This window comes from Stigmatopora argus, chromosome 8 (assembly GCF_051989625.1).
Source record: "Stigmatopora argus isolate UIUO_Sarg chromosome 8, RoL_Sarg_1.0, whole genome shotgun sequence".
NCBI classification, from domain to species: Eukaryota; Metazoa; Chordata; class Actinopteri; order Syngnathiformes; family Syngnathidae; genus Stigmatopora; species Stigmatopora argus.
The window spans coordinates 12,807,235-12,831,718 of NC_135394.1; the positions used below are offsets into that span (position 1 = coordinate 12,807,235).

General features: G+C 38.8%; 1 protein-coding gene across 4 annotated transcripts; it reads right to left on the bottom strand.

Moving 5' to 3' along the window:
• Positions 1–617: 617 nt before the first annotated feature.
• On the bottom strand, positions 618–8,801 carry mier2 (mesoderm induction early response 1, family member 2). 4 transcript variants are annotated; one of them, XM_077608099.1, is made up of 13 exons: positions 8,683–8,801; positions 7,110–7,272; positions 6,901–7,014; positions 6,684–6,795; positions 6,098–6,177; positions 5,949–6,018; positions 5,725–5,876; positions 4,927–5,008; positions 4,687–4,781; positions 3,911–4,041; positions 3,696–3,841; positions 3,228–3,327; positions 2,416–2,562 (listed from the first exon to the last, which is right to left on the bottom strand). In XM_077608099.1, exons 2-12 carry the CDS (start codon positions 7,128–7,130, stop codon positions 3,272–3,274), a joined length of 1,059 nt encoding a protein of 352 aa, XP_077464225.1. In that variant the 5' UTR covers positions 7,131–7,272; positions 8,683–8,801; the 3' UTR covers positions 2,416–2,562; positions 3,228–3,271. The 4 variants fall into 4 exon arrangements, with proteins under 4 accessions (XP_077464224.1, XP_077464221.1, XP_077464223.1 ...); XM_077608098.1 differs by lacking the exon at positions 3,228–3,327 and having other exon boundaries at positions 618–2,562; XM_077608095.1 differs by lacking the exon at positions 3,228–3,327 and having other exon boundaries at positions 618–2,562; positions 5,725–6,018.
• Positions 8,802–24,484: the final 15,683 nt, after the last annotated feature.

Consider the following 24,484-nt stretch of genomic DNA (forward strand, 5'->3'; position numbering starts at 1 on the left):
AGCCAGATTTTTTTTAAATTATTTTTCTTATGGTTGATTAATTGTGGGATTGAAATGGTTACTGCAGATGGATCAGGATATTTGGTAGGAGGGTTGAATGGAATTGAAGACTTATTGTTTGCCTGTAGGCTCTGATTTATGCAGGAGAGGAATCTGGGCAATCAAAGTTAATTTTTAAAAATAATAATTGTATTAAAAACGCTCATTTTCAAGTAAGTTGCAAGAATATTATACAATTATTATTATACAAGTATATTTTGAAGTATTCAATTCTTTATAGGGCAAATGATTACTTTTAATCATTTGAAATAAACTTCTGGCTTCCGCATACATAGACACCACATTTTGGATCATGGAGGCCACAATATTTGACGAACCATAGTTATATATACTCAATAAACATGCACTTGTTCAAGATGAAAGCTCAATACATGAAGTGGATAAACACATTATAATGATCTAAATGAAACTGCAAAAAATTGGCAGAATGATTCAAGCAGTGGAGGAATGCAATTAAATGTTTTTTCTGCCCCCTTCTGGAAGTATATAGCAACAACAAGCACATTCTTCTTTTTTTTTTACAAACATAACATTAAAAAAAAATTACAGTTGTGTAATTTATTCACGTAGTTCATCATTTATTATTATTCTTTACAAAATAATTATTTAAAATGACCGGAGCAGTACAATACTTACATTGCAAAAATAAAAGGTGAATGCAAATAATATTTAAAAAAAAACAGTCCTGCTCACATTAGACCTTGTCTGTCATCTCCTTCGTGTAAACGCAAACATCTATCTAGCTCGCTTCATTGCAATTATGAGAAGAGTTCAAATATGTAGACAGAGGAAAAAGAACAACAAATAAATAGAAGAGATAGTAGATGATGATAGGTGGTCACAATGATAACTAACAAGTTCTTCTGCTCTCTGAAAAGTTTCCTTTTCTTTTTTTAAGCTCCAGAATGATAGTGGTAGTCACATAAAACAAGAATAATCACTAAAATCAATATTGAGACTGTTCTGCAAAGCATTATAATAAACCATGTAACCAAGTTTCTGGTAATCATAGTGAACATGGCCAATTCATAATCTATAATTGCTTCTTCTTTTTTTTAAAAACCTTCTTATTACCATCATTCCCTCCACGTGAAATTTAATACTGAGCAAAATTCATTTAATCTCAGGGCAAAAAAAGAAAGAAAAAAAGAATGACATTTTTACTGCAGGGAATAATTTAGGTGTGTTCTTAAGTCAATAAATTATTTATTAATTTAACATTTAGCCATCCAATTATGGCAATTCAGATTTTTTTTTTTTTATTGTAATGTTGATCTGTCCGCAAAAAAAATGCAGATTGCAGGTCATACATAATGTCTGAGCTAGTCCAGATGACTGCAGAATAGTTTTGTTAAACCCTGTCAATAATTTGTTGTGCCAGTATGTAGTAACATTATTCTTAAACAGCCCGATTTAATCTGAAACATTTACTGTGACAGTCCGTTTTTTAAAAACCTAACATCCATAATCAAATGCTAAACCAGTTTAACCCAAAATATATTCTGGGAAAGTCCTGTTTATATTGAGCATGATAAGAGCTCATTTAGTTTTACCAAATGTGCCCACTTTAAACTGGACAAATCTAGTTTAAACCTGGTTATGGTTTGGCAAATACTCATGCAACTGATTCCTAGACTATCCACTCGTGTGTGCATATATTTTCATGATGAAACAATGAATGAATGAAAAAAAAAAAGTCCAAATCTTACCATTCAACTTTGTGGCACAGTTAATGGCCCTTTGTAACTTTTTTTTTAACCCTTCCCAGATTAACTCGGTGGGAATGTTGCAAGCAGCCAGTTGTACAAATAAACACCCTATTTTGTACTGTGATCTGATGATAATCTTAAAATGCACAAATGTATCTATTGACGGCGTTTGACTCAGCTTTTGCGACGACAGGACAGTGGAGGAAAGCACGAGCAAACACAGAAGAGACAAAAGGAGAGAGCAAGTGGATGACAGAGCAAAGAGAGGACGTTTGTGTTGAAATAAAGTGATCATTGTGTGAATGGACTTACAGCAGCAACAAGCAGTGCTGAATGTGCGTCACTCTTACCGCTTCCAGGGAGCCGTCAGAGTATTCCGGAAGTCTACTTTTTTTTTTTATTGTTCTGCTTGCTATAATCAGTCTACTAACGCGTCTCTAGTCTGTAGGATTTTCCCAAGTGCTTTCACTGGAAGGGAGGGAAGCGCAGCAGGGAGATAAATGCAGAGAAGGGGGACAGGAGGTCAGGAGGTGGGGGAGAGGGGGCACGCAGCAGGTGAAATCGCACCTGCAGTTCAAGGGGGAGTCAGACACATCACCTGCAACGCCGCAGTTCTTGGGGATAAAAGTACCGCCGCGCATGTGGAACTGGAAGAAGCTCGGTGGGTGATGGTCTCGGAGCCGGGCCAGACTGACGTCGCAGCCAGAAAGGTAATTCCCCTGATCTGACGAGGCGGGGGGAGACGGCTTCTGAGGACAGATGTTGCCGCATATCTCCGATAGAAGTTCTCCGTCTGGACACGTCGTAGGAGAGACAGCAAAATGTTACCAGAATACAACCAACCGTCATGACACATATACAGCAACATTTTTTGTTTTTACAGCTGAAAGTTGCTACTTACAGTTTCTTTTTGTTAGTATAGTAATTTTATATGTATTCATATTTGTTTCCTGTTTTTTTCCCCTGAAAAATGCTTCATTAAAATATTTTTTATCCATGGGATTGTTCTTGAATGTTATTTTGGTATTTAGCATTCATGTAAAAAACAGTTCAGGAAAAAAAAGGAACAGCAATTTTCAATTGGAATAATTGCATTCAAAAATAAACTGAAATATTACTGAGAGAAAAAATTATCGAGAGAAATATAATTCTAAAAAGGCTCAAATATTAGTAGGAAGCAAAGAAACAAAATAAATATGCATTTCCTTCAATACACATACAAACCCTTCAAAAGGCAGACTGTTACGTAATTTCTTCACCCAAAATCTTCACGGTATTACCTATATTTTAATTTGTCACCATAACACTTTAAAAAAAACAAGCAGCTCGGATGATGAATAAATAACCATTAAAAAATAACAACCAATCTTCATAATGAAAAGAGGATGAATAAGCAAATAAACAGGTGTTACGTTCTACGTTGGAAACAAGGTCGACAAGCCTTCCCGCACTGTTTACCTGCAGGCTGCAGCCTGCTATCTGTAGGCCTGAACGCATCAAGGTCACGGCTTTAAGTGAAAGCGGGGGGTCCGTCTGCGCCGAGGTCGGCCCTCCTCCTCTGGAGTGCCGTGTCAAAAAGGGGTGAACCGAGCATGCATGCGCACACACAAAACAAGAATGGGGCGGGGAGATTGGTGCATAAATGATTTAGAACAGAAGACAACAAACGCTTGATGTAAAAAAAAACATGCAAAAAATCATAAAATGTAATGTATGTATATGGGTATATAAATGGTTTTGATTGTTTCAACATGAATACCATGTTAAATCATTAAAAACAAAGATCGAAGCCCTTGAGATGACTCTCGAGTTATAGACAAGAACTTTTCATCATTTTAAAGCAATATTTGGCAATATGGCAAAATAGCGAGTATTCTCTACATGCCTGCCAAAATTGAAATGACTATTGCTTTTTCAAGGTTTCACCTTGTTTGTCCAGTTCCAGGCTCGACTGCCGAGGTAAGGGGTTCACCAGCTTTCCAGAGACCGTGGCGCTACTGCGAGACAATAAGGCGGCTGAAATACTACTTCCATCAATGTCACCAGAATATCCATCTTGGTCTATGTCATCCCTGCGAAACATAAAACTAGTATCATTCAGGATAAAAATTGGGGTTAAGTTTTTTGTTTTCAAAACTGACATGTTCCCTGACAGCAAGGTGTACTTCTTGCGAGTGATCCTTGTGGCTTGTTGAGTAAAGTAGTCGTGCCTCACAGACTTTTTCCATAGGTAGTAGTACTCCACACACTCCCCCACAGAGCGGGTCCTTACCTGCGAAGAAGGAAGCCTGTTTGTTTTGGAACAAAGTGTCAAAGGCTAATGAGAGCAAGATTAACCTCTATCAAAATGCTGGAAAATCTGAAGATAATTTTTCTTACGATCCAAAACATATGAGCTCGAGAGTGTGAAACGTGGATGAGGTAGTGTCATGGCTGCTTCTGGAACAAGCTCACTCATGATGGTAGCAACAGAATGAATTCTGATTTCTATAAAACTAACATTCTGGCTGGCAATTTTCAGAAAAAAAATGGATCCAATGTAAACAGCTTTATCATGCAATGAGCCAAAGAATACTGCTGACACAACAAAGGACTTCATCAAGTCAATCACTGGACCTTAACCCTATAGAACATCCATTTTACCTCCTGAAGAAGAAACTGAAGGGAGAAACCCCCAGAAATGAACAATATCTGAAAGAGGCTGTACTAAAGGCCCAAAAAAGCATTTGCATTGCATGTATGTTTGAAGGGACAGAGTTGATCAGTATGCGTAAAGTGTGTGATTGCCTAAATTACATTATCTGTTAATGTGAAAGCACTTAAATGTACTACTTGCATCCCTAAACTTAAAAAAATAAGTCCTGCCTATGGCCTTGGAAGTCAAGAATAAACATCTCTTGTCTTTGAAAGCTCTTACCTTATTAGCCTGAATGAGGTGGAAGTTTTTCCCGTAAACTTTATAGCCGTTTTCAAAATTCCTACACTCCTCCTCAGTCCAGCCACATAGCTCTTCTACACAAAAGGGATGAGAGCATGGAAAATGTTACCATTCAAATCATAGAAATTTACCAAGAAAATTTTAGTTTTAAAAAAATTAAGTATTGCACAGTACAGGCATTAGAGCTCCAAGACAATTGAATCCATTAGAAAGTCTTACCAGTTATTACTTTCACATTGAAGTGTAAACGTCGCAGCGCCTCTTCCGCATTAAAGTCGCATTTCAGCAGTTCATACAACGCCTGTTAGCATAAACAGACAAAAAAAATTAAAAAATGCCTGACTAGGATGTTAACTATGATTGAAGCAGATTTGAACATCCTCACCCTTTCATTGTATGTCAAAATTAGATTTTTGGTTTATTTAAAAAAAACACAATCAGATATACACAGTGTATTTCTTTTTTTGCTTTTTTAAATAGTATGTATATTATTATTTTGAGCATTTGCAACTCATGATAAAATGAGCTGCGTTAACTTGAATTATCAAGATTTATTTGGGGCAAAATGTTATACATTTCCGAGTAAGCTTAACATCAACTAAATTGTGCTAACTTGAATTTTACCATATTTTCCACACTATAAGGCGCAATTAAAACACTTAATTATCCGATGCGCCTTATATATGGATCAATATTGGTTAATCACTGTATGAAATTCCCTTTACCACAGTTCTATCTAGTGGATGTATGATGCAATCCTCTACTACTCCTACTACTACTAACACTACCACCACCTACCACCAAAACTACTGCTGCGTTTTATAATCCGATACGCCTCATATTTGAAAGAAATTTTAAGATAGCCCATTCATTGAAGGTGCGCCTTATAGTGCTGAAAATAAAGATAATTAAGATGGGGCCAGTGTGCTGCTAAAAATGTCTGCACCTTTGCTTCATTTGAACTGTTCAGGCCTAATGAAAATGGATGGCCAGATATCAAGCTCCATGCATTGGTACCTGTTCATTGTCTCGCACAGTGTTGGCACAACTTTGCTTGCAGATTTCTCGCTCTTGGTCACGTGGCCTTGCTACATTCAACAAGAAGTCTTCCACTTCATGCAGGGGGAGAGTACCTGGTCTCCACAACAACTGGTCATCACTGTTGTACACTGGACACAAGGTTGTTGTCTGAGTGGTAGAAAGAAGGAGCCACGAGCACGGCAAAAGTAAGAGATTGTTACCTTGTTCTTGGTATGTATATGGACTTAGTCGAGGGATGGCTGCCTGGTACATGGAACCAACCATGATATCCTGGTGAAGCATGGCAAAGACATTTAATTGATGGAATGATGCATACTTGTGTGTGTGATGCCATGTTCTGGGTGCTGACCTTATGCTCTTCATTGGAGGGAAAAGAGATATCATCAGACTCCTCGTCAGATGAGCAGACGGATGTGTCTTTGTTTCCAGCTGAGGAGAAAATTCACAAATCTATCTTATTGCTTACTTTTTAATGTCCCCAGAACACTGTGTACATACAACTACATCTACAACCTGGATGTAAGCATTTTACTTCCTTGGCAATTTAAGTTCGCAAATATCCTTTGTATTCCCCGCTGTTGGTGTGAAAAGGTATTAATAAAATTTAGGTTTTTAAACTGTTCTTAATGGCTGCATATTATAATCCCTTGCAAACATTATGGAAGAAATATACAGGAAAAAGTCAGGCTTACTTATTTTGTAACCTTATGACTTGAAATTCATAATTTGACATTCACTTACAGTATTAGGGTTCAACCTAAAACCTGAAGGCGTATTAAAATTTGCTAGTCTTAAATCAAACAATGTTACAATGTTGTCTTAGTGCGGACCAGGAAAACGCATGGTACGTTTGTAGTGTACCCCAACTTTACTACATACAGTTATCTGCCATGACATTAGTGGCAAATACTAGCTACTTGTTTTGTATAACTTACAAGGCAGGTGCTGAAGCAGATCTGAGGTACTGGAGGTGACTGAGGGAGTGAAATCTTCACGTGATGACTCCACTGCCTCTGCTGTAGCAAAGATGTCCTCAGTGATTTGATTCTGAAGAAGAAAAACTGCTGAAGCAGCACTACAAAACAGCGGTATGCGGTTGCAGGTGTCTCGTTTTTTATTTTATTGTGGTGATAGCTTTTGGTGAACTCTCACCTTGTCCATGGCCATGTCTGACATGGAGGCAGCCACGTGACAGCTCTGCTTGGCTGGATCAGGCACTGTGTAGCCATACAGAGCCAACAGTTCTTCCAAGGGCAGCTCGTTGGCCTGCAAAGTATATTACAATAAAAGGGAGTCATGGAAAATTACTGGATGGAATTCACTAAGCTTAAGAGGAGGGACACAAGATCATGTGTGCGTACAGTCTGGGAATGGGCAGCCATCTTCTGGAGAAGAGGAGACGCTTCTCCTTCAACTCCAGATGAGAGACATGGTTCTCATCCGGCCCACTGTCTTCATTCCCTTAGGTCACTATCTGAAATGGAATGGGACCTCGGCGGCCAGGTCCACAGGCCATTGGCCGGCCTGTTGAAAGAAACAATAGCGTTCACATAAAACACATGAGGACGGGTAGAATAAATACAAAAATCCTCAGACTATTAGGCAAAAATTAAACAGCACTTAACTAATATTACTTCAAATGACTCAAATTAACAAGGATTTAGCCCAATGCAATCATCAATTTTAACCAAACAACCTTACTCAAGTGTAACTAATCTCACTATTTTTACCCACTAATGTCTAAAAGCAATCATTAATGTAAGACTATGTGTGCAATTTTTGTCGCTGACGTCAAGCAGGCTGTTGTGTCATCGAAATAAATTATTTTGGGAGATTTTATTATTGTTTGTTTTTTTAAACGCTGGTGACAAGCTTTTCAAATAGTACTTTTAGGAGTTTTATTTACATTACTATCTACTCCTATCGTGAGCTTTGTCTTATAAGATAGTACATTGTAATTCATATTTTTGGCATACTTTAACATATTTTCAAGCAATAAAAAATATATTCCTATGGTTTATAATGGAGATGAGTTTAAAAAGTTTTGAGGTCCAAATCAAAACCCCATTAAGGTTTGATCTCAATATATTAGCGATTCTAAACATCATTTATAACTCATTTGGTTTAAATTTTAAATAGAACTATCTTAACAAGTTTTACGAAACAGTCAGCATTCCATGCCTTATCTGTAGTTTTGTTTCACAATACAAAACCTGGTCATATTGACTTCATTTGTCAAATTGGCATACATTTTTAGCATAAAGAATTCCATAGCACCAACAGGTAAAATAAACTGTCAACTTCCCACATGAGCACGCCATTTGACGAAACTACATTCACTCAACGATGGTTTTCTATTTAAAATATGTATACGTTGTCGTCATAAAGTTGTGCTAATGTTAAGAGCGTGTGTGTGTGTGTGTCAGTGTGTGTATGTGTGTGTGACCAGGGGCGCTTTCCTGCCACTTGGTGCTGAACGCCTCTTCCTTCTCGGCGGTTCACGCGAGAAGGAAATAAAAAGTCAAAATGTCCAACTAAAAAAAAGAGACTAACGTGGAGAACTTTAGTTATTATTATTTTTTAAACTTTAGCAAACAACCCCCGGGCACCACTGTTTTGAGCCTTCCCTCTTTTGTTTTCGTTTCGGTTCCTCCCGACGACCAAAAGGGAGTCGGAGGGGGAAGAATGTCTCTTTAACGCCGAGCGAGAGGCTCGATACGCCGGGGGAGCTTCTCCATTCCTCCCCCTCTTCCTCCACTTCTCCGATGTTTAACCCCCGCGTTGCTCGGTTTTTCCCGTCCACTCCTTCCGCGTTAGTTCGCCGGTCACCCCGCCGACACAATCGCCGTACCGTGAGTGCGTGACTAACGGCTGTACTTTGCCCTCGTTTAGCCCGTCGTCTGGGCGACTGGAGCCTCGTTTTCGTCCACTTACCTCCGCCGCCATTCCGTTCCTGCGTGAGCCGACTAGCCCGGATGTTGTGGGTCTGTTGTGTAGCACTGTGCAACGCGACGTGTGTTTCTCACTCAGGTGGTTGTGTACTTGTGGCGACATAACTTCACTTTTTTATCATCGACCGACCTTCCAACAAATTCGCAAACTCACGCACACGCATAAAACACGTCTGCGACTTCAACTGTGTGTAAGACATTTTAAAACCACCATTTCCTCTTCTTTTTTTCACACAATTTGCGTTTGCTAGCTTCTCACTGTGGAGTGAGATACATACCGTCATTATTTCCCATAATAGATTACAGTAGTGTATAGTATATTGGAATCATTATTATTGAACATTGTGTGCAAGGGCCTTTTTTTCTGGCTAATGTTAATATAATATACATATAAGATTAGGAAAATACTATATTTTTAGATTTCAAGTAGGGTTGCAATGTTATATCGAAGTTGCAATTCGATTTTTAAAAAAATATTGCCAAAATGTACCTTTTATTTTTGTTCAAACTGTAGGCATAACCTTGTACGTTAAACAAAATAACTGAGAAAAATAAAAAAAATTAAACAGTGCAAATTTCTCATTCTTATTTTGTAGATTTCTGATCAAAAGGAAAATAATGTGTTCACACAAAAATGAACACCAATAACATGCAGAGCCATTTTATGATGTCACTTATACCCACACACGCCGTAACGAGGGAGGGATGCTAAAATTTGATTGGCTAAAATAGTATCATCGGCAATGATGACATCTTCTGAATTGACAAATAAAATCAACGGAAAATTATATAATTCTCAAAAAAGTAATCATTGCAATGAATGTAAGATATAAATTATATGGTGATAGGCATATTGTGTCACTTCATATCCCAATTGAGTGTTACATTCATAATATTACCCAATTTCACAATAAAATAACAAAGCTAGTCTACCTTTGAACTACAAAACTAACAGTATTTATTTGGATCCCTGTTACTGCAGTCAAAACGATAATATAGTAGAATGGCTATCTATGTAAAGTGTAGTTAAAATGTCTCATCTCATTTTCGGGACCGCTTTATCCTCACTAGGGTTGCAGGGGGTGCTGGAGCCTATCCGAGCTGCCACAGCTGGGGGGCACCCTGATTTGGTGGCCAGCCAATCGTAGGCCACAAGGAGACAAACAACCATTCATGCTCACACTCATACCTAGGTGCAATTTTAGAGTGTCCAATCAGCCTACCATGCATGTCAATGGAACGTGGGAGTAAATCGGAGTACCCGGAGAAAACCCACGCAGGCCCGGGGAGAACATGCAAACTCCACACAGGTGGTAGTTAAAATTGAAAAAGTGTTCTATTTGTTTTTCACTGGCATAACAATATTGTGATAAACCCATAAAATATGAGGCACAAAAAATATGACATAAAAAGCAATAGATAGTTAGCAGCTGGACACAAAAATAAGACAAAAATGAATAAAAAATAAGTCAATTTTTCAATATCATTGGTGCTTAAGTTGACCAACAGACTACCTAAATGAGCTCTAATGAACATGATATAATGTATAGTAGCTCGTTATACATGTGGAAGGGAGGGGGCAGGCACACAGTATATGGCCAAAGCAGATAAAGATAGAAGCTGCTCTCTTCACATATGTATGTTTGCTAGAGGTGCCAAAAGGCCTCATACTCTGTACTTGGACATTACAGTACTAGTACAGAAGCAGCAAGAACAAGGTTCCGGGGAGATTTTACCATCCAAGTTTAAATAGGACGAATCACCATAACACGGCACAAGCAAGAAAACACCCAACCTGGAAGCATCTTGGTCTATATTAACATCGGTTCAGATACGCCTACCAAATTCTTAATATCTTACATTTACTCCTAAGAACTTATTAAAACCAGGATTTTTTTCAGGTGCACTTTTGGCAATGCTGGCCGTGGCCAACAATGCCAGCTAAAGCCCTTGCTTTTTTGTTGCCCATATCACTGTTAAGAACTTTATGTCTTTATGGGAAACACGTCATTGGATACTTTGTCAAAACAGTCCTCAGTGAAACATTTTAATCAAAACAACAGAATAGGTTACTTACCAGCTGGTCCACCTCCTATGTGCTCTGTCCAGGAGAGAAAAAAATAAAGTGTTTATGCTGAAGCAATTTCATACACAGAATGTACGTATTAACGATTTTCCGATAAATAAAACAATTTAATTTCTTAGGGGAGAGGGGGACCTCAAATACAATTTAACTCCACTCGGTCACAGATTTTTTCCTAACTGCCACCAGTAGAGGGAGGCTCAAGACAACTTGTGAAATCACTAAAATATACACTTAGAAATAAATGAACTACTATACACTAATTTCAACATAGGACAAATGTTTTTTTCCCTTCCCTTAAACACATAAACAGTCATACATTTGTAGGCGACATTTATTTAGCACTTTAAAATTTAGATTAATACTGTCTGATATTTTAATGCATATCAACTGATCTATCTCATTCATTTGAAGAAATAAAGTGGCCCTGAATGACTATTTCAAATGCCAATATTAAGTGAAGGAGATGCAATTTAAACAGAAGCTATAGATACATTGGTGAATATTTCCTCATTTGTCTTTGACTTCCAGTTTTTGCATTGTGACCAGTCAACATTACACCATTTCACATGATCATCAGCGGACTGACATTAAGTACAACCGACAACCAGTAGCCTAAATTGTGACATCATGGCTTTACAGTATATGCTACAGCACAATATAGTTTATATTTTTTTAAATAAACAATGCCACGGCAAGACAGAGGAATTAAACTGTTATCACAAAGGAAAACAATGCAAACTAAGTTATAAGTGAACTAATAAAAAATAAAAACATCTGAGAATGTTGGTGTGTTTGGGATGAAAATGTCATATGAAAAAAATACACTATAAACATATTTTATATTGCATTCTTTTTAGGACCAAAGTTACAGTTACACAAGCTGAAAGTTCAAATCCAACCTGCAGGGAATAAGAATTTTAAAATACTGTGACTTTTCTAAATGAGGGTATGAAACATTTTAAAATATATTTTAAGTGAATTGAAATAGAAAAATCTGAGTATTTTTATCAGGGTATTTGATTGTTTCCAATGCCGTCCAAAGACACAGTCAAAGCTTTCCACAAGGGAGCAATGTTGCTATGTTTCTAAATAAATATAAGGCAGTACAAGAAGTTTCTCCTACGTTTCCATCTTTTAACATGAATCATAAAAAATGCAATACATTTTGTAAAAAGAATTGACTTTTTTTTCAAAATTTAAAGTGGAAAACAAGATCAATAACATCACAACATGTCTATATGCTTGTATTCATTCATTTTTTGTAGCTTATGCCAGCCAAAAATGGGCACCCGGCGGGGACATCGTGGATTGGTGGGCAGCCAATCACAGAGCACAAGGAGACAGACAACAATTCACTCAAATTATGGACAATTTTGAGTTTTCTACCCGCCTAGCATTCATGCTTTTGGGATGTAGGAGGAATCTGGAGAACACGCAAAGACTGAAGCTGGGATTGAACCGTCCCTCTCAGAAATGTGAAGCCGACATTGATGTTAAACCATTTGCAAACTTGTAAAGTTACTGCATATGATCCCTGTCTGAAAACTTTCACTCCCTATTTACTCTGACCTTCCCACCACTCTTCCAAGTCTGTTCCATTAAGTGAGCATTTCCAGTGCTCTTTCTCAGTTGCCCACTCCCTCTGCAAACAGGATGTTTGTGTCTCGGCGGGGCAGCGCACCAATACAAAGCTGATCAGCAGATAGTGTGGCTGCCAGCCTTGTGGCAGATTAACAGGGATTTAACAGAGCACCCATTCCACTTTTAGTGCTAAATAAACGCAGGAAGACAGCAAAATGCGGGACAGATTGATCCCTAGTATCACCATACTTTCTTAACTAATGTTGATTATTTTTAAGTATGAAAGTAAACGTTAAGTAGAAAGGGCTCAAACATCTGGAATACTTGCTAACTATATCCTAAACTTTTGTTTGTAACGGTGAGTTTAGTTTGCATGCTCATATGCCAAAATTCTGCCAAAACAAACAAATATTCGTCAATGACAGCCCGTAGTTGGGAAATTCACAAGAATTGTAAATCAGCAATTTCATGGAGAAATAAAGTGACATCAATACTTTGGACAGGAATCAGATATTTGCCAATATTGAAGTTTATTATTAAGTATATCATTATTTGCTTCAGTTCAAGGGCATCAGATTTATTTATGATATCACATTGTTATGATTTCACCTTAAAAAGCTATTTTGTTGTTTCAGAAAGAGGACAAAATTGATTGATGTTTAGCATTTTGATCGATTTGGTTGTAATTAACCTCTCGATTTACCGAGTAAGATTAATGTATCATTACACCTGATAAGCACCACTCTAAAAAAAACTGGACTCCACATTGTAATTGCACTAGTGTGAGGAAAAGGCTTATTAAGTTTGCCGATTCTTGAATTTTGCGATTTTGAATAAAATCCTAATCTTTGTTGTTTGGGAAAGCAGAATCAGAAAGCCGAAAATCTCAGGTTTCAAATTTTGACCAAGTGTCTGATTTTAGTCAAATAGTTCACAATTAGAAAATACCAATATACCATGTGTCTCTATTTTTTTTTTTAAGAAAAAATAAACAAGGTAGCGGAAGACTTTTTGACCACCACTGAGGCAGATCTGGCCAGACTTGAGTTTTTTTTTTTGCTACAATAATAAGTCAACAGTAGAATCGAAAGGCCACATGATTAGACTCAGGAGACTTGGGGTTTCCATGTATTGTACTGCATCAAGTGTCTGAACTCACCACACTTAATATCAGATGCCTGGGCCGTGGTTTGTGGAACACAGGATCTGAATCATGAGAAGAGATTGTTCCATAACATACCAATGTCGCTCAGTAGCCAAATAAAGCAGAAAAGCATGCTGGCAAACAAGTGATAGAAAAAGCCTAAGTCTCTCAAAGATTCACCAGATTTGATTTCCATTGTGGTTTGGGGGGGGCTTGTCTTGAAAACTAGTGAGAAGAGCCTTCACAATAATTATATAACATTGTGGACTTGCTGGAAGGCCTTAGTGCGTGATTGGATGTGCCATAGATTTATGTAAATAGAGTTTTAACTAAGCATTACTTTTAGTATTGAGGTGATTTCTATTGTATAATACATGATTGTTTTTTGTTTCGTATGTTAACATGGTGTGGTCAACAGACTCTATCCAGGTAAATCTTTTGGATAGTTTCAATTTAAAACACTCATTCATTTTGTGAACCACTTATCCTCACTAGGTTCGCGGGGGTTGCTGGAACCTATCCCAACTAACTATAAGCACCAGGTGGGGGAGACCACACCAGCCAATCACAGGGTACAAGGATACGGACCAACATTCACGCTTACGCTCATCACTAGGGGCAATTTTGAGTGTTCAACCAGGCTACACGGCATGTTTTTGGGATGTGGGAGGAAAGCGGAGTACCCAGAGAAAACCCACACAAGCCCGGGACGAACATGCAAACTTCACACAATGATGACCGACCTAGGATTGAAACCTCGAACCCAGAACTGTGACGCCGATGCAGTGAATAAATTTTAGCCTCTATTTTGAAGGATTTTTGACTGACAAATGGCTGCTTATTTAAAAGTGGGTTGAGGTCACTGCTAAGTACTTAGCGCCTAAAATTATTGGTTGCAGGTAAGAGTAAAAAAAAGGGGGGGGGGGGTGCCGGCAAATATAGTCAAAAATTTAAATCAGGTCACTCAGTTGTTAAGGCAATACAGCTTTACACTTTACACGATTGTATGATAGTTATTCCTTTTCATGACCAGAATGTTAAAAAAACTAAAAAACAAGACAGGTATCAAATATTCTGGCTTGTCTTTAATGATGAAGTATCATTTTACTCTCTTAAATTCCTGACAAAGTTCTGTTATCACTCGATTTATTAATAGTCATTTTGGCTATAGTCCTATAAGAACAAGAAGAATTCTCGGAAAAAGCAGAGTGCAATTCCCGTGGGACACTCACATAAAAGTACAAGGGTGGAAAGTTATATATGTGGCGTTCCCTTATCCCATTTTAGGCTTTCTCCATCCTCCAACCCACGTATCACCCTCTTCACTGTGGTTCTCTGGCCCAACCGCTTCTTTCCTGGGTTACATTTGCCATTTTTGGCCCGACTAAATCCCTTCAAACACAGCTGTGTTGGCTTAAAAGTGTTCCGATTTTTTTTCCTGAAAGGAGTCAATCCTGTATGGCGGAATTCTATTTTGGATCAAAGCGGGCCAAAATGTGAACGGCAAAACTGTTGGTCCCCGATGGCGGCAACACAACTGATTCTCTGTTTGCTCGGATTTCCTGGCGTGTTGTTTTTCAAAAGAGGCGCAAGAAACCTGTGCATGAATCAGGCCAAAGTGGTGTCATTAAGTCAGTGACGCCCCAGACACTCCAGCCTTTCAGCAGCCACGCGTGCACACATGTGCCATAGATACTGCGCACAAAACCATGTCTGTCTGAACCCCCCGTCACGACCGCCCCCCCATCCTTGCTATCATATGACCCCCAAGTGGAGACCGGCTGTGTGACATTACATCACTTCTCTCAACGGTCGCTCAACTTTCAAAACTGTCATTAACCATTTTACGATCTTAACACCTAGTTAACATCTTCATAGGCTTTTCTCCCATTGTGAGGTTTGTGACTAAAGGCTCAAACTTGTCCTAATGATCGGGGAATTGTAACAAGCAGTCAAGCATAAAACATAATTTTATGGAGTGTTTAGGCAACAGTGTCTAATTGAAAGGGATTTTAAAAAAATGTTACTGTATATGCTTGCCCACCCAACAAGAGTGAACTTATAAAATCAAGTACATTTTTTTTATCAAGGGCCTATCTGGAATAAAGCACACCAAAATTGATGGCCAGCCAATCATAAGGAGACTGACAATCATTCACGCTCAAACTCTTACCTCAGGGCAACTTAGTGTCATGATTAGCTCGGTCGTGAATTGTGGTTGGACCCAAATGCAATTAATTAATTGATTAAACACTTAAGGCAGGAGTCTTTAGAAAATAACAAGGCCTTGGAAATCAAATAACAAAATCAAACCTGACGTGAAAGACAGGGGGTAACGAGGAACTTGGCAAAGCAGATGATCCGACAATGACTGACAAACACACAGGGTTTAAATAGAGAGACAAAGGCTGATTATCAATCACGAGCAGCTGGTCAAGAGGAAGGGAAGCCCAGAGGGACACAAGAGGCGAAAAGCAAACACACACACACACACACCTCCACCCAAAACCCTAACAAGACATGACACTTAGAGTGCTCAACCAGTCTACCCTGCATGTTTTGGGGACATAGGACGAAACTGGAGTACCTAGAGAAAACCCACGCAAGCCAAGAATGAACTTGCAAACTCTATACAGTGAGGACCGCCCAGTTCTGGGATGTGTGTGTGTGCGTGTTTGTGATTGAGTGTCTCCAGTCTATTATGATGCCTTATCTTTATCTTTTGGACATTTTTTACATTTCCAACAGTCACTTTGGGCTAGAGCAGAGAAAACATGAAGTCACCAAATGCTGTAAACCTTTTAGGACATTTATAATCGCCAATATTTTCCTTCTTGCCAGGCTGGATGGAGTTTAGTTGAAATAATGTAAACTCAAGCCAAAACACACATGAAGCGGCACAATGCCCAAGTCATTTCCCAGTTCTCGCTCAGACTATACGGAGGTTATAACTCTGTTTTAGAACCATGTGTCTAGGCATTGGCAGTTAAAAGTAATGGATTTTAGACATGTGCTCAGTTTCCTGTTAAGCTGCTTGGTAAAGACACCAGGGAAAACGGCTGTAAGGTCCAAGTTGAGGGCAAGGTTGCAGCCGTGTGATAGGTCTGCTCAGTGTTGGGAAGTAACAAAGAAACAATACAATGTTACTTGACTTTATTTTATTTTTCTCGTAGTGGCACTTTATTGAGTACTTAACTGATGACGCGTAGAACTATTGATTTTGCTAAATTGGCTGGTTAAATGCAAAGGTGCAGTCAACCACATTTTGAGTTGAATCAATTTTAACATTGGTAATTCTGGACAATTATAATTTTCCATGTAAAAGAGTTAATTCAGTACTAAAAAAAAGTAGTTGTATTATTCTTATTATTCACTCACATAACGGAGTTGAAATAATGCCTCCACTTTTTGTTGTTTCTGTTTGGCTACCTGCAGTTTGTGAATGTTTTTCTTTTCATTCTTTCATCCTGACAATGGTCATGCGGGGTGCTGGAGCTTATCCCAGCAAACTCTAGGCACTAGGTGGGGGCGTTACCGGACGTTTGGTCGCCCGGACCCAAACAACCGGCGACCAAACGTCTGGCGACCAAAAGTCCGGCGACAAAACAAGGAAAAACAACATGGTCTATGCATCAATAAAAGCCAACAATGGCCCTGAGCAGTTTCACTGAGTGGACGTGTGAGTGTATAAGAGTTTGTATGTACATGAGTTGCCCCTTTAAGAAGCTACGTCAGTCAGGGTCTTAACAAGTTCTCCAACAAAACACAATAAAAGTACGGGAAATTTTGAGCTTTTCTTTAGCCTAATAATTAATAGGGCATTAAGTATGACTAAATAATAATTCACAGTTTGTATTTAGGGAATTTGAGCAACATAACCTTCCGGGCGACCAAACGTCCGGCGACCAAAAGTCTGGCAACCAAACGGCCGAGTACCAGGTGGGGGACACCCTGATTTGGTGGCCAACCAATCGCAGGTCACAAAGAGGCAATCAACCATTCATGCTCACATGCATAACTATGAGCATTTCCACATGTTCAACCAGCCGACCAAGAATGTTTTTGGGATGCAGGAGGGAGCCAGTGTACCCAGAGAAAACCCATGCAGCCGAGTGGACAACATGCAAACTCCACACAGGGAGGTCCAAACATGGGATTGAACTCTGAATCTCAAACTGTGAAGCCGACAACCTCTTACGTGCGAGTCCCTTTCTCACCTCGGTCCTGTTTTAATTCACATCGGAAAGGGTGGCGTCAGAGTTAAGACAAAAGCTCAGTGTTTATACGGAAAGCACAAAAACCTTGACGAGACCTGCAACCTGACATGATGTGGGCTCCATTTATTTTCCTGCCACATTCCCACGTGCAATACCGCCTCTTCCTTCGCCCTTGTTCACATCTCTCTTTATAAACACTCACATCTAACCCTGTGGCTTCCATGAGTTTTTCCCTCTGTACGCTGCCAGGAGGACATATGTGGCAGGCGGAGCAGTTGGGCGAGGTGGGAGGTGAAGGAGGGCCGCTGAGATCTTAGTAATGGACCTTGGACCGCACCGTCATGTGGTGGTCTTTGTAAATACTGCTGGACCGCAGTGCAGCCAGGACATGCACTTGTCGCTCGTGCCTTTGTTGAAACGATATGCTGTTGACCGCAGCATATGTCCCACAGATGTCCATCAAAAGAATATTTTGAACCATCCCCACAAGCCCAGCGGTAGTAATGTTAAAAGTCAGGTAAAGAATTCAACATTTAGTGCAAGTTGTAATTAATTTCATAGTACTATTCTTGCCTTGGCAAGTGGGAGGCAGTATTTACAATTGTGCAGACGCAAAGAAGAACTTTTACTATTCGGTCAAATCTTTAATATAAATGAATTTGAATAAGCATAAAGAATTGACAACACATACAAACCTGCAAGTATGAAATCTGTAAACAATTGCTTTTGAAACAGAAATCATCGATGCTAAATGTCAGCATTATCTGCACATTAACAGGAAAAGACTGCAGTGTGATCAACACAGCCCAAAAGATCATCAACTGCCCCCTACCCACCCTGTCCAGCATCTACAAATCCCAGTACCTTAGAAGGGCAGAGAGCATCATAAAAGACAATACCCATCCCTGCTGCCCTCTGGAAGGCACTACAGAGGCCTAACAGCCAAGACAAACAGACTCAAGGACTTAATCAAGACTTATTACTACTACTAATACAGCTTATTTTTTATGTTGACCAGTTATTTATCTATTACTATTTATTGATTATCTATGTGTTTGTTTGTTTGTTGTTGAGTCATAGACTCAGTGAGTGGTGCACTCTCAACTTATTTATTTCTAACATATTGATTATTGATTTTTCAGTTTGTTGTTGTTATTTGTGCGCTCTGTGGTGAGAGCTTTAAATCTGATTATACTTGTATAATGACAATAAAATAATTCAATTCAAAACATTTCCATTACACTGAATGTTGCTGCACATTAAGCCCGTTGGCTGTTCACACAACACAGTTTTCCGTTAATTGTTTAGATTTTTAAATTTTCAGGAACTCTAAGGAGATAAAAACTAGAACTTGCCAACTAGTATTCTTATAAATGTGTTTAAAGCAAAGAGAAATACTACACGTTAGCAGCATTAGTATTTCTGACGGGTCCAGTTGCTCCTTTCAGGGGTGGACCCGTTTTTCCAGATTTCATAGTGTGCACACCTAATGTAATGTGAAGTGTGTGTTTTTAGCTTTTATTTAGGCTCGCTTGTGTGTAGAGCCGAGCGGCTTTTAGGATAGCCTCCCTGTCTTACTGTTGTCGTTAGTTCAATGCTCACCACAGCACTGCAGATCTCTATCAAGCCATTTCTTTTTGCGCACCATCACATCATATTGGGTGGTTAGCTAGACGCTGTTAGGCCACTAATGCACATTCAGCAGTCATTTTCATTCACAGGCACACATTACTTTGGACCACAAACTCCCTTGCAGGGTTAGATTTTGGCCTCGGATCATGCGGCGGTCAGCAAAATAACTTTTCAAAAGTTTCACCGAGTTTAGAGGGACTTTTGCAACACAACGGTTAAATCCAAAGTACTCACGGTGTAAGTCTACACTCCAATACAATAACAGCAAAAGCAAACTATAAACAGTGAAACACAAAAATTGTTTCTATCTTTAGTGGCTTATTGTTACGTACTGTTTAACGACATGCTTTAAAACAAGAATCGTCTGGTTGGTTGAAGAGAAACATGCGCAGAAAGCTGCTACTATTTCGAACAACATAGTGGTCTGGTGTAGTTTTAATCCTTTGTTGTAGTTTCTGTGGGGTTTATACTGAATTTTTAGTTTAGGCTACGGCTGAACGATATTGGAAAAAAATGGACATAGTGACTTATTGGTGCTTTCCAAATATGTTGCAATACTAAAAATGGAAGATTTTTCAACAGAAACCTAATGCTTATTATATAACATTTTCATAATATATTAACTTTTTAACCAAGCTAAGGGAATTCATATGTGAATGATAAAAAAATGTACATAATAGGGAACAAGGAGACTATGAAGCAAAACAATAGTTTAGGTGTAAAAAAAAAAAAATAGATAAAATAATCGCACCTACTGCAACGGGACTATTGCACATGCGCACATCGATTTTCAAGTGCAGGCCTAGTTTAGAGCTTTTTATTGCAGCAAAACACAAATTTAAATCAAAAGCATTTCCTACTAGGGCCTTTGGCACACTCTAGTACCCTTGGTTTATGTATAGATGAAGAAAAAAAAGCTACTTATGTACAGCAACCGTCTTTGATCACTTCCCACGTCCATATCTGGCATACTGTACTGTATGTTTGCGCTCTTGCCAATGCCAGTGCTGGTTAGCTTAGCTTGGCACAAAGACCGGAATGAAGTGGCTCTGGGTGCACAAAACAGCATTAACTGGCAGTATCTTGTATGCTCAATCTGAACAAAAATACTTTGTGGCTGCGGTCTTGGCAGGGCGGACGAGCCTTTATTTGTTTTTATGTGGTACCAATCATTCAACTTAGGTACTGTATTTGCAAAAAATATCCAACTATTCACAAAAATAGTCACTTCTACTTTGGAAGGACTGTGTAACATAGTACTGTATCCATTAGAAGGCATATGTAGTCAAACAACTCGCATATGATATAATGGCACAGAATTTGAATGTTTACTAATTGCAAAAGTGTGTTAAAATACATTTACTATGCGTTGTAAACGTATTGACCTTTGCATTCATCCTGCATTATTTGCAGCCATTTTTGGAGCTCCTTGTGAAAGGAAATTGACAAAACCCAGTTGTTCCAATGAGGTTGTCATATGCCCCCCTAGAGACCGTTAGTATTTGACCCCGGGTGTTTGGGGTGACGCAGTCAGGGTTCAGTCTGAAGTGACGCAGCAGGACATAACACAAAAACTTCCCATAACACCATGAATCACTACTGAGGAATGTTTTGTAACTGACGGCGTAATGGTTCACTCATTTAATTGGATGAGATTGTTTGTTGTATTGGTGCCTGAATCCCAATATGCAAATTTTAAAAACATTGGATCGCAGTTGGAGAACTACTGGTCGACTGTAGAAAACTGACAGGGATGTTCAGTGTACAGTGGAGCAGCTGTGCTAGAGTGAAGGTGTGGAGCGAATTGTTTACGCAAACACACCAACTGTTTTCACATGAAATTGCAGAAATGAGCAACATTTCCTTCACAAGTTGATGCATGGGAAAAGTCTGCAGTGAAAAGACTGTTTGCCAACGGTCAGGACTTAAATGGTACCATCTGTGTGACGTAATAGGCGTCGACATGAAGGAATGATCTGCTGATGATGTGTTTTATTCCAAAACATGTGCACGTCTTTCCTCTGTGGTGGCAATGATTCACAAGAGTTCGGAAATGGAAGGCCCAGAGATGTCTAAAAAGCAGGATTATTAAAAAGGCTGCAAATAAAAATAAAATTTTAAAAACCTCTTGCGTATTCCAATTAAGAGAGCAAATGGATTGCAAATAAGGATTGCATGTTCAGGGTGTACATTGATACATTTTGTGGGCAACAAATCTGCCTTAAAGGGAACAGGCTTTTGAGAGTGGCTTTTGACTGAGGCATTTTGTTATCTCTGGGCTTGTGCGGGTTTTTTACGGGTAGTATAGTTAACCTTCCCACTCTAAATACATGTTAGCAGACTAAACAGTGTACTGCTTGAAATATACACAGCAGAACAATCTATTTTCTTCAAAATAAGCTTTGTGTGAAACTAGACAACAATTTTTCCCCAAAAAGCATATATTTATATACAGTTTTTTTGTTTTGTTTTAATCTTTGCAAGTAGGCAGAGCAAGCGTAATGTCCTGAAAAGATTCACCATTTTACACCATGCAAACCCTGACTTTCAAAACTTAGAGGCAAACATACTCCATCCACACCTAGCCCACCATGCTGCATGACAGGAAATAGTAATACTTAACTTCCCAATAGACCACATTAATGTATTTCCTTATTCAGTGACTAAGAGTGAGCCTAATGCCATAGCTGTAAATGCCAATGCCAACATCCACTTTTCAAAGAAAAAAACCAAAGCCCCAATGTAACATTTAAGCCTTAAATGTCCTCACTTTCTAAAAACTGTCCTCACTCAAACCAATGTTATTCTGACTGGTTCTTACAGAAACGTAAAACATATGCACGCACACGTGCATTTTTTTTTAACAAGCATTCCCAGAGGTTACAAATGCACTTGTGAGAACACAAGAACAAGATGAGTGTTTACTCCGTCTTTATTCCTCAGACGTATTTAACTTTCCTATCATAAAGAAAATAAATGACGCAGTGAGGACTGGGACTTCAGTTCCAGAGGACTGATTGCTTGATACGCAAATGAGTTTAAAAATTATAGCAGGTTTACAAGCACGGTCTCTTTTTCTCTTCCCAGACCTTATATCATGCAGTCCCCTAAAGTCACCATCCAAGACATTCAAGTCTTGCGGGGGTGCTGGAGCCTACCCCAGCCAACTGTGGGCGAACAACATCCATTTTGCATGATGAGTGATCTGACATTTTTCCACAGTTGTCATGGTAAACATTGCTTTAAACTTGGAAAAAAAAGACCTTCCTCATCTGGGAGAAAAAGTTCCCCATTGATTTCCCACGACTATGCAGATTCCACATATTCTGGTGGTCATCTAAAAAGAAAATAATCACAGTAAATCTTCACTTCGCCAGGTCACGGATTGAGAAACCATTCTTTTGGGATATGTTAAATCATTGTTGATTATGCAAACAAAAAAGCTGGTGTCCCACTCTTTCACTTTGCTCAAATATACAAACACCACAACTATTTACGAGAAAAGTCAAAATGCAAAACACCATGCGTCCTGTCACCCGCTCTTCCTTCCTTCCATGTGTGCACACTTTGATGACCCTATTTGAAGCCATTACAGATAAAATAAAGGTTATCAGAAGCAGCAAAGCTGTTTCCCAGACAATCGGTCACCTGGTGGCCTTAAAGACCCCGGAAGCCCCGCTGATAAACCACCAGAAAGTTCCACCATATCTGATACCCTATCTTTCCTCAGTTAGGATCATCTCACAGACACCCGCCAACCCACATTTCCTTGATGGAAAACACATAGCATCTGTAAAGTATGTACAAACTTTGTAATGTTACGATCAATCTGGCGCCATCATTCTGTGATACAAAGCAATGAGTTCCATGACACGTAATTAGATATGTTCCACACTTAAATTGATGGATTTAATGGAAGCCATGACTCATTAGGTTCATTATAACATGGGAACACTCTTTGAATTTAGATTAGTAGTGGAGGGAAAATGGTCCTCCAGGGCCTGCCTTTTCCACTAGTGGTATTCAGCTACACCATTGTTCCCACCTCATTTCACATTCCAACATGTCCAACTGGCCTACGTCACGGCATCATGACTCACTGTGCAGGCGCACATGTGAAATGAACATGAACACACACACACACACTTATACAAATAAACAAGCTGTGCATTTTCCCACAATTGACCAATCCTATATCTCAGAAAACAAAGAAGTGGTTCGGCAGAGTTGGATAATTTGCCATTCAAGTTTGGATTTAGGTTTGTGTACGTCTTGGGATTTTGAATTTGGTTCAAGTTGAAAAAAGCAAAAAGTTTTGATGTATTTGAAATTTGAATTGTAACGGAATATATCAGAGATGTAACAGCCAATATAAAAAATGCAATGGTGTGTAACAATCTAAATCAACATTTTTATGAGGATATGCTATAGATTATCCGGACAACGATATTATATTTGCCGATATTATGAAGTCTAGCACAATTCGCCAGAATTATATTAATTCAATTTAAGGACGTTTGATAAATTTTAATACAATAATGTGTACACATTAAACAAAATTACCTTTTTTACCCAAAAACAAAAATACTAATTCTTTAAAATTCTGTTAATTACTAAGAAAGTATGATTATTAATTTGTTCACCATCATCAATCATGTTAAGCGTTACAAGGCAAATGTTTTAGTATTTATTGCCAAAATTTGGCTATAAAATAGGGCTTCATAGCTGGTTAGAGGTTTTAAATTAGGCTTAGACATAAGGGGTTTAGATTTCAAGATAGGTTAAGGTGTTGAATGTTTTGATTTTGTATCAAGGTTAGGAAGGGATTCAGTGTTGGAGTGTTTCAGGGATGCACTTTTTTTTTCAGATATGCTTAACAGCGAGTCAAGGTCTGTGTGAGTGTAGTGGTGAGATTGTAAATGGCCTGCCACAGTATCTGCACATCTGTCGCCGCATGCTCAGGGTAAAGTCAACAGATCTGATGGTCACTCGTGTTGCTCCAACACAGCTTACGTGAGCAAGGAAAGCCACACTGCCAACCAAAGCAGACATGGGAGGACACACAACACAAAATCCGGAATTTCACCGCAAGTGTAATATTTGCTTCGGCTGGGAATGAGTAGAA

Coding starts and splice junctions, on each gene's coding strand:
- mier2 (XM_077608095.1), bottom strand. CDS start 7,130: ATGGCTGCCCATTCCCAGACT. Junction 7,015..7,109: donor TGGCTGCCCATTCCCAGACT/GTACGCACACAT, acceptor TATACTTTGCAG/GCCAACGAGCTGCCCTTGGA. Junction 2,563..3,695: donor CCTGGAACTGGACAAACAAG/GTGAAACCTTGA, acceptor CGACGTGTCCAG/ACGGAGAACTTCTATCGGAG.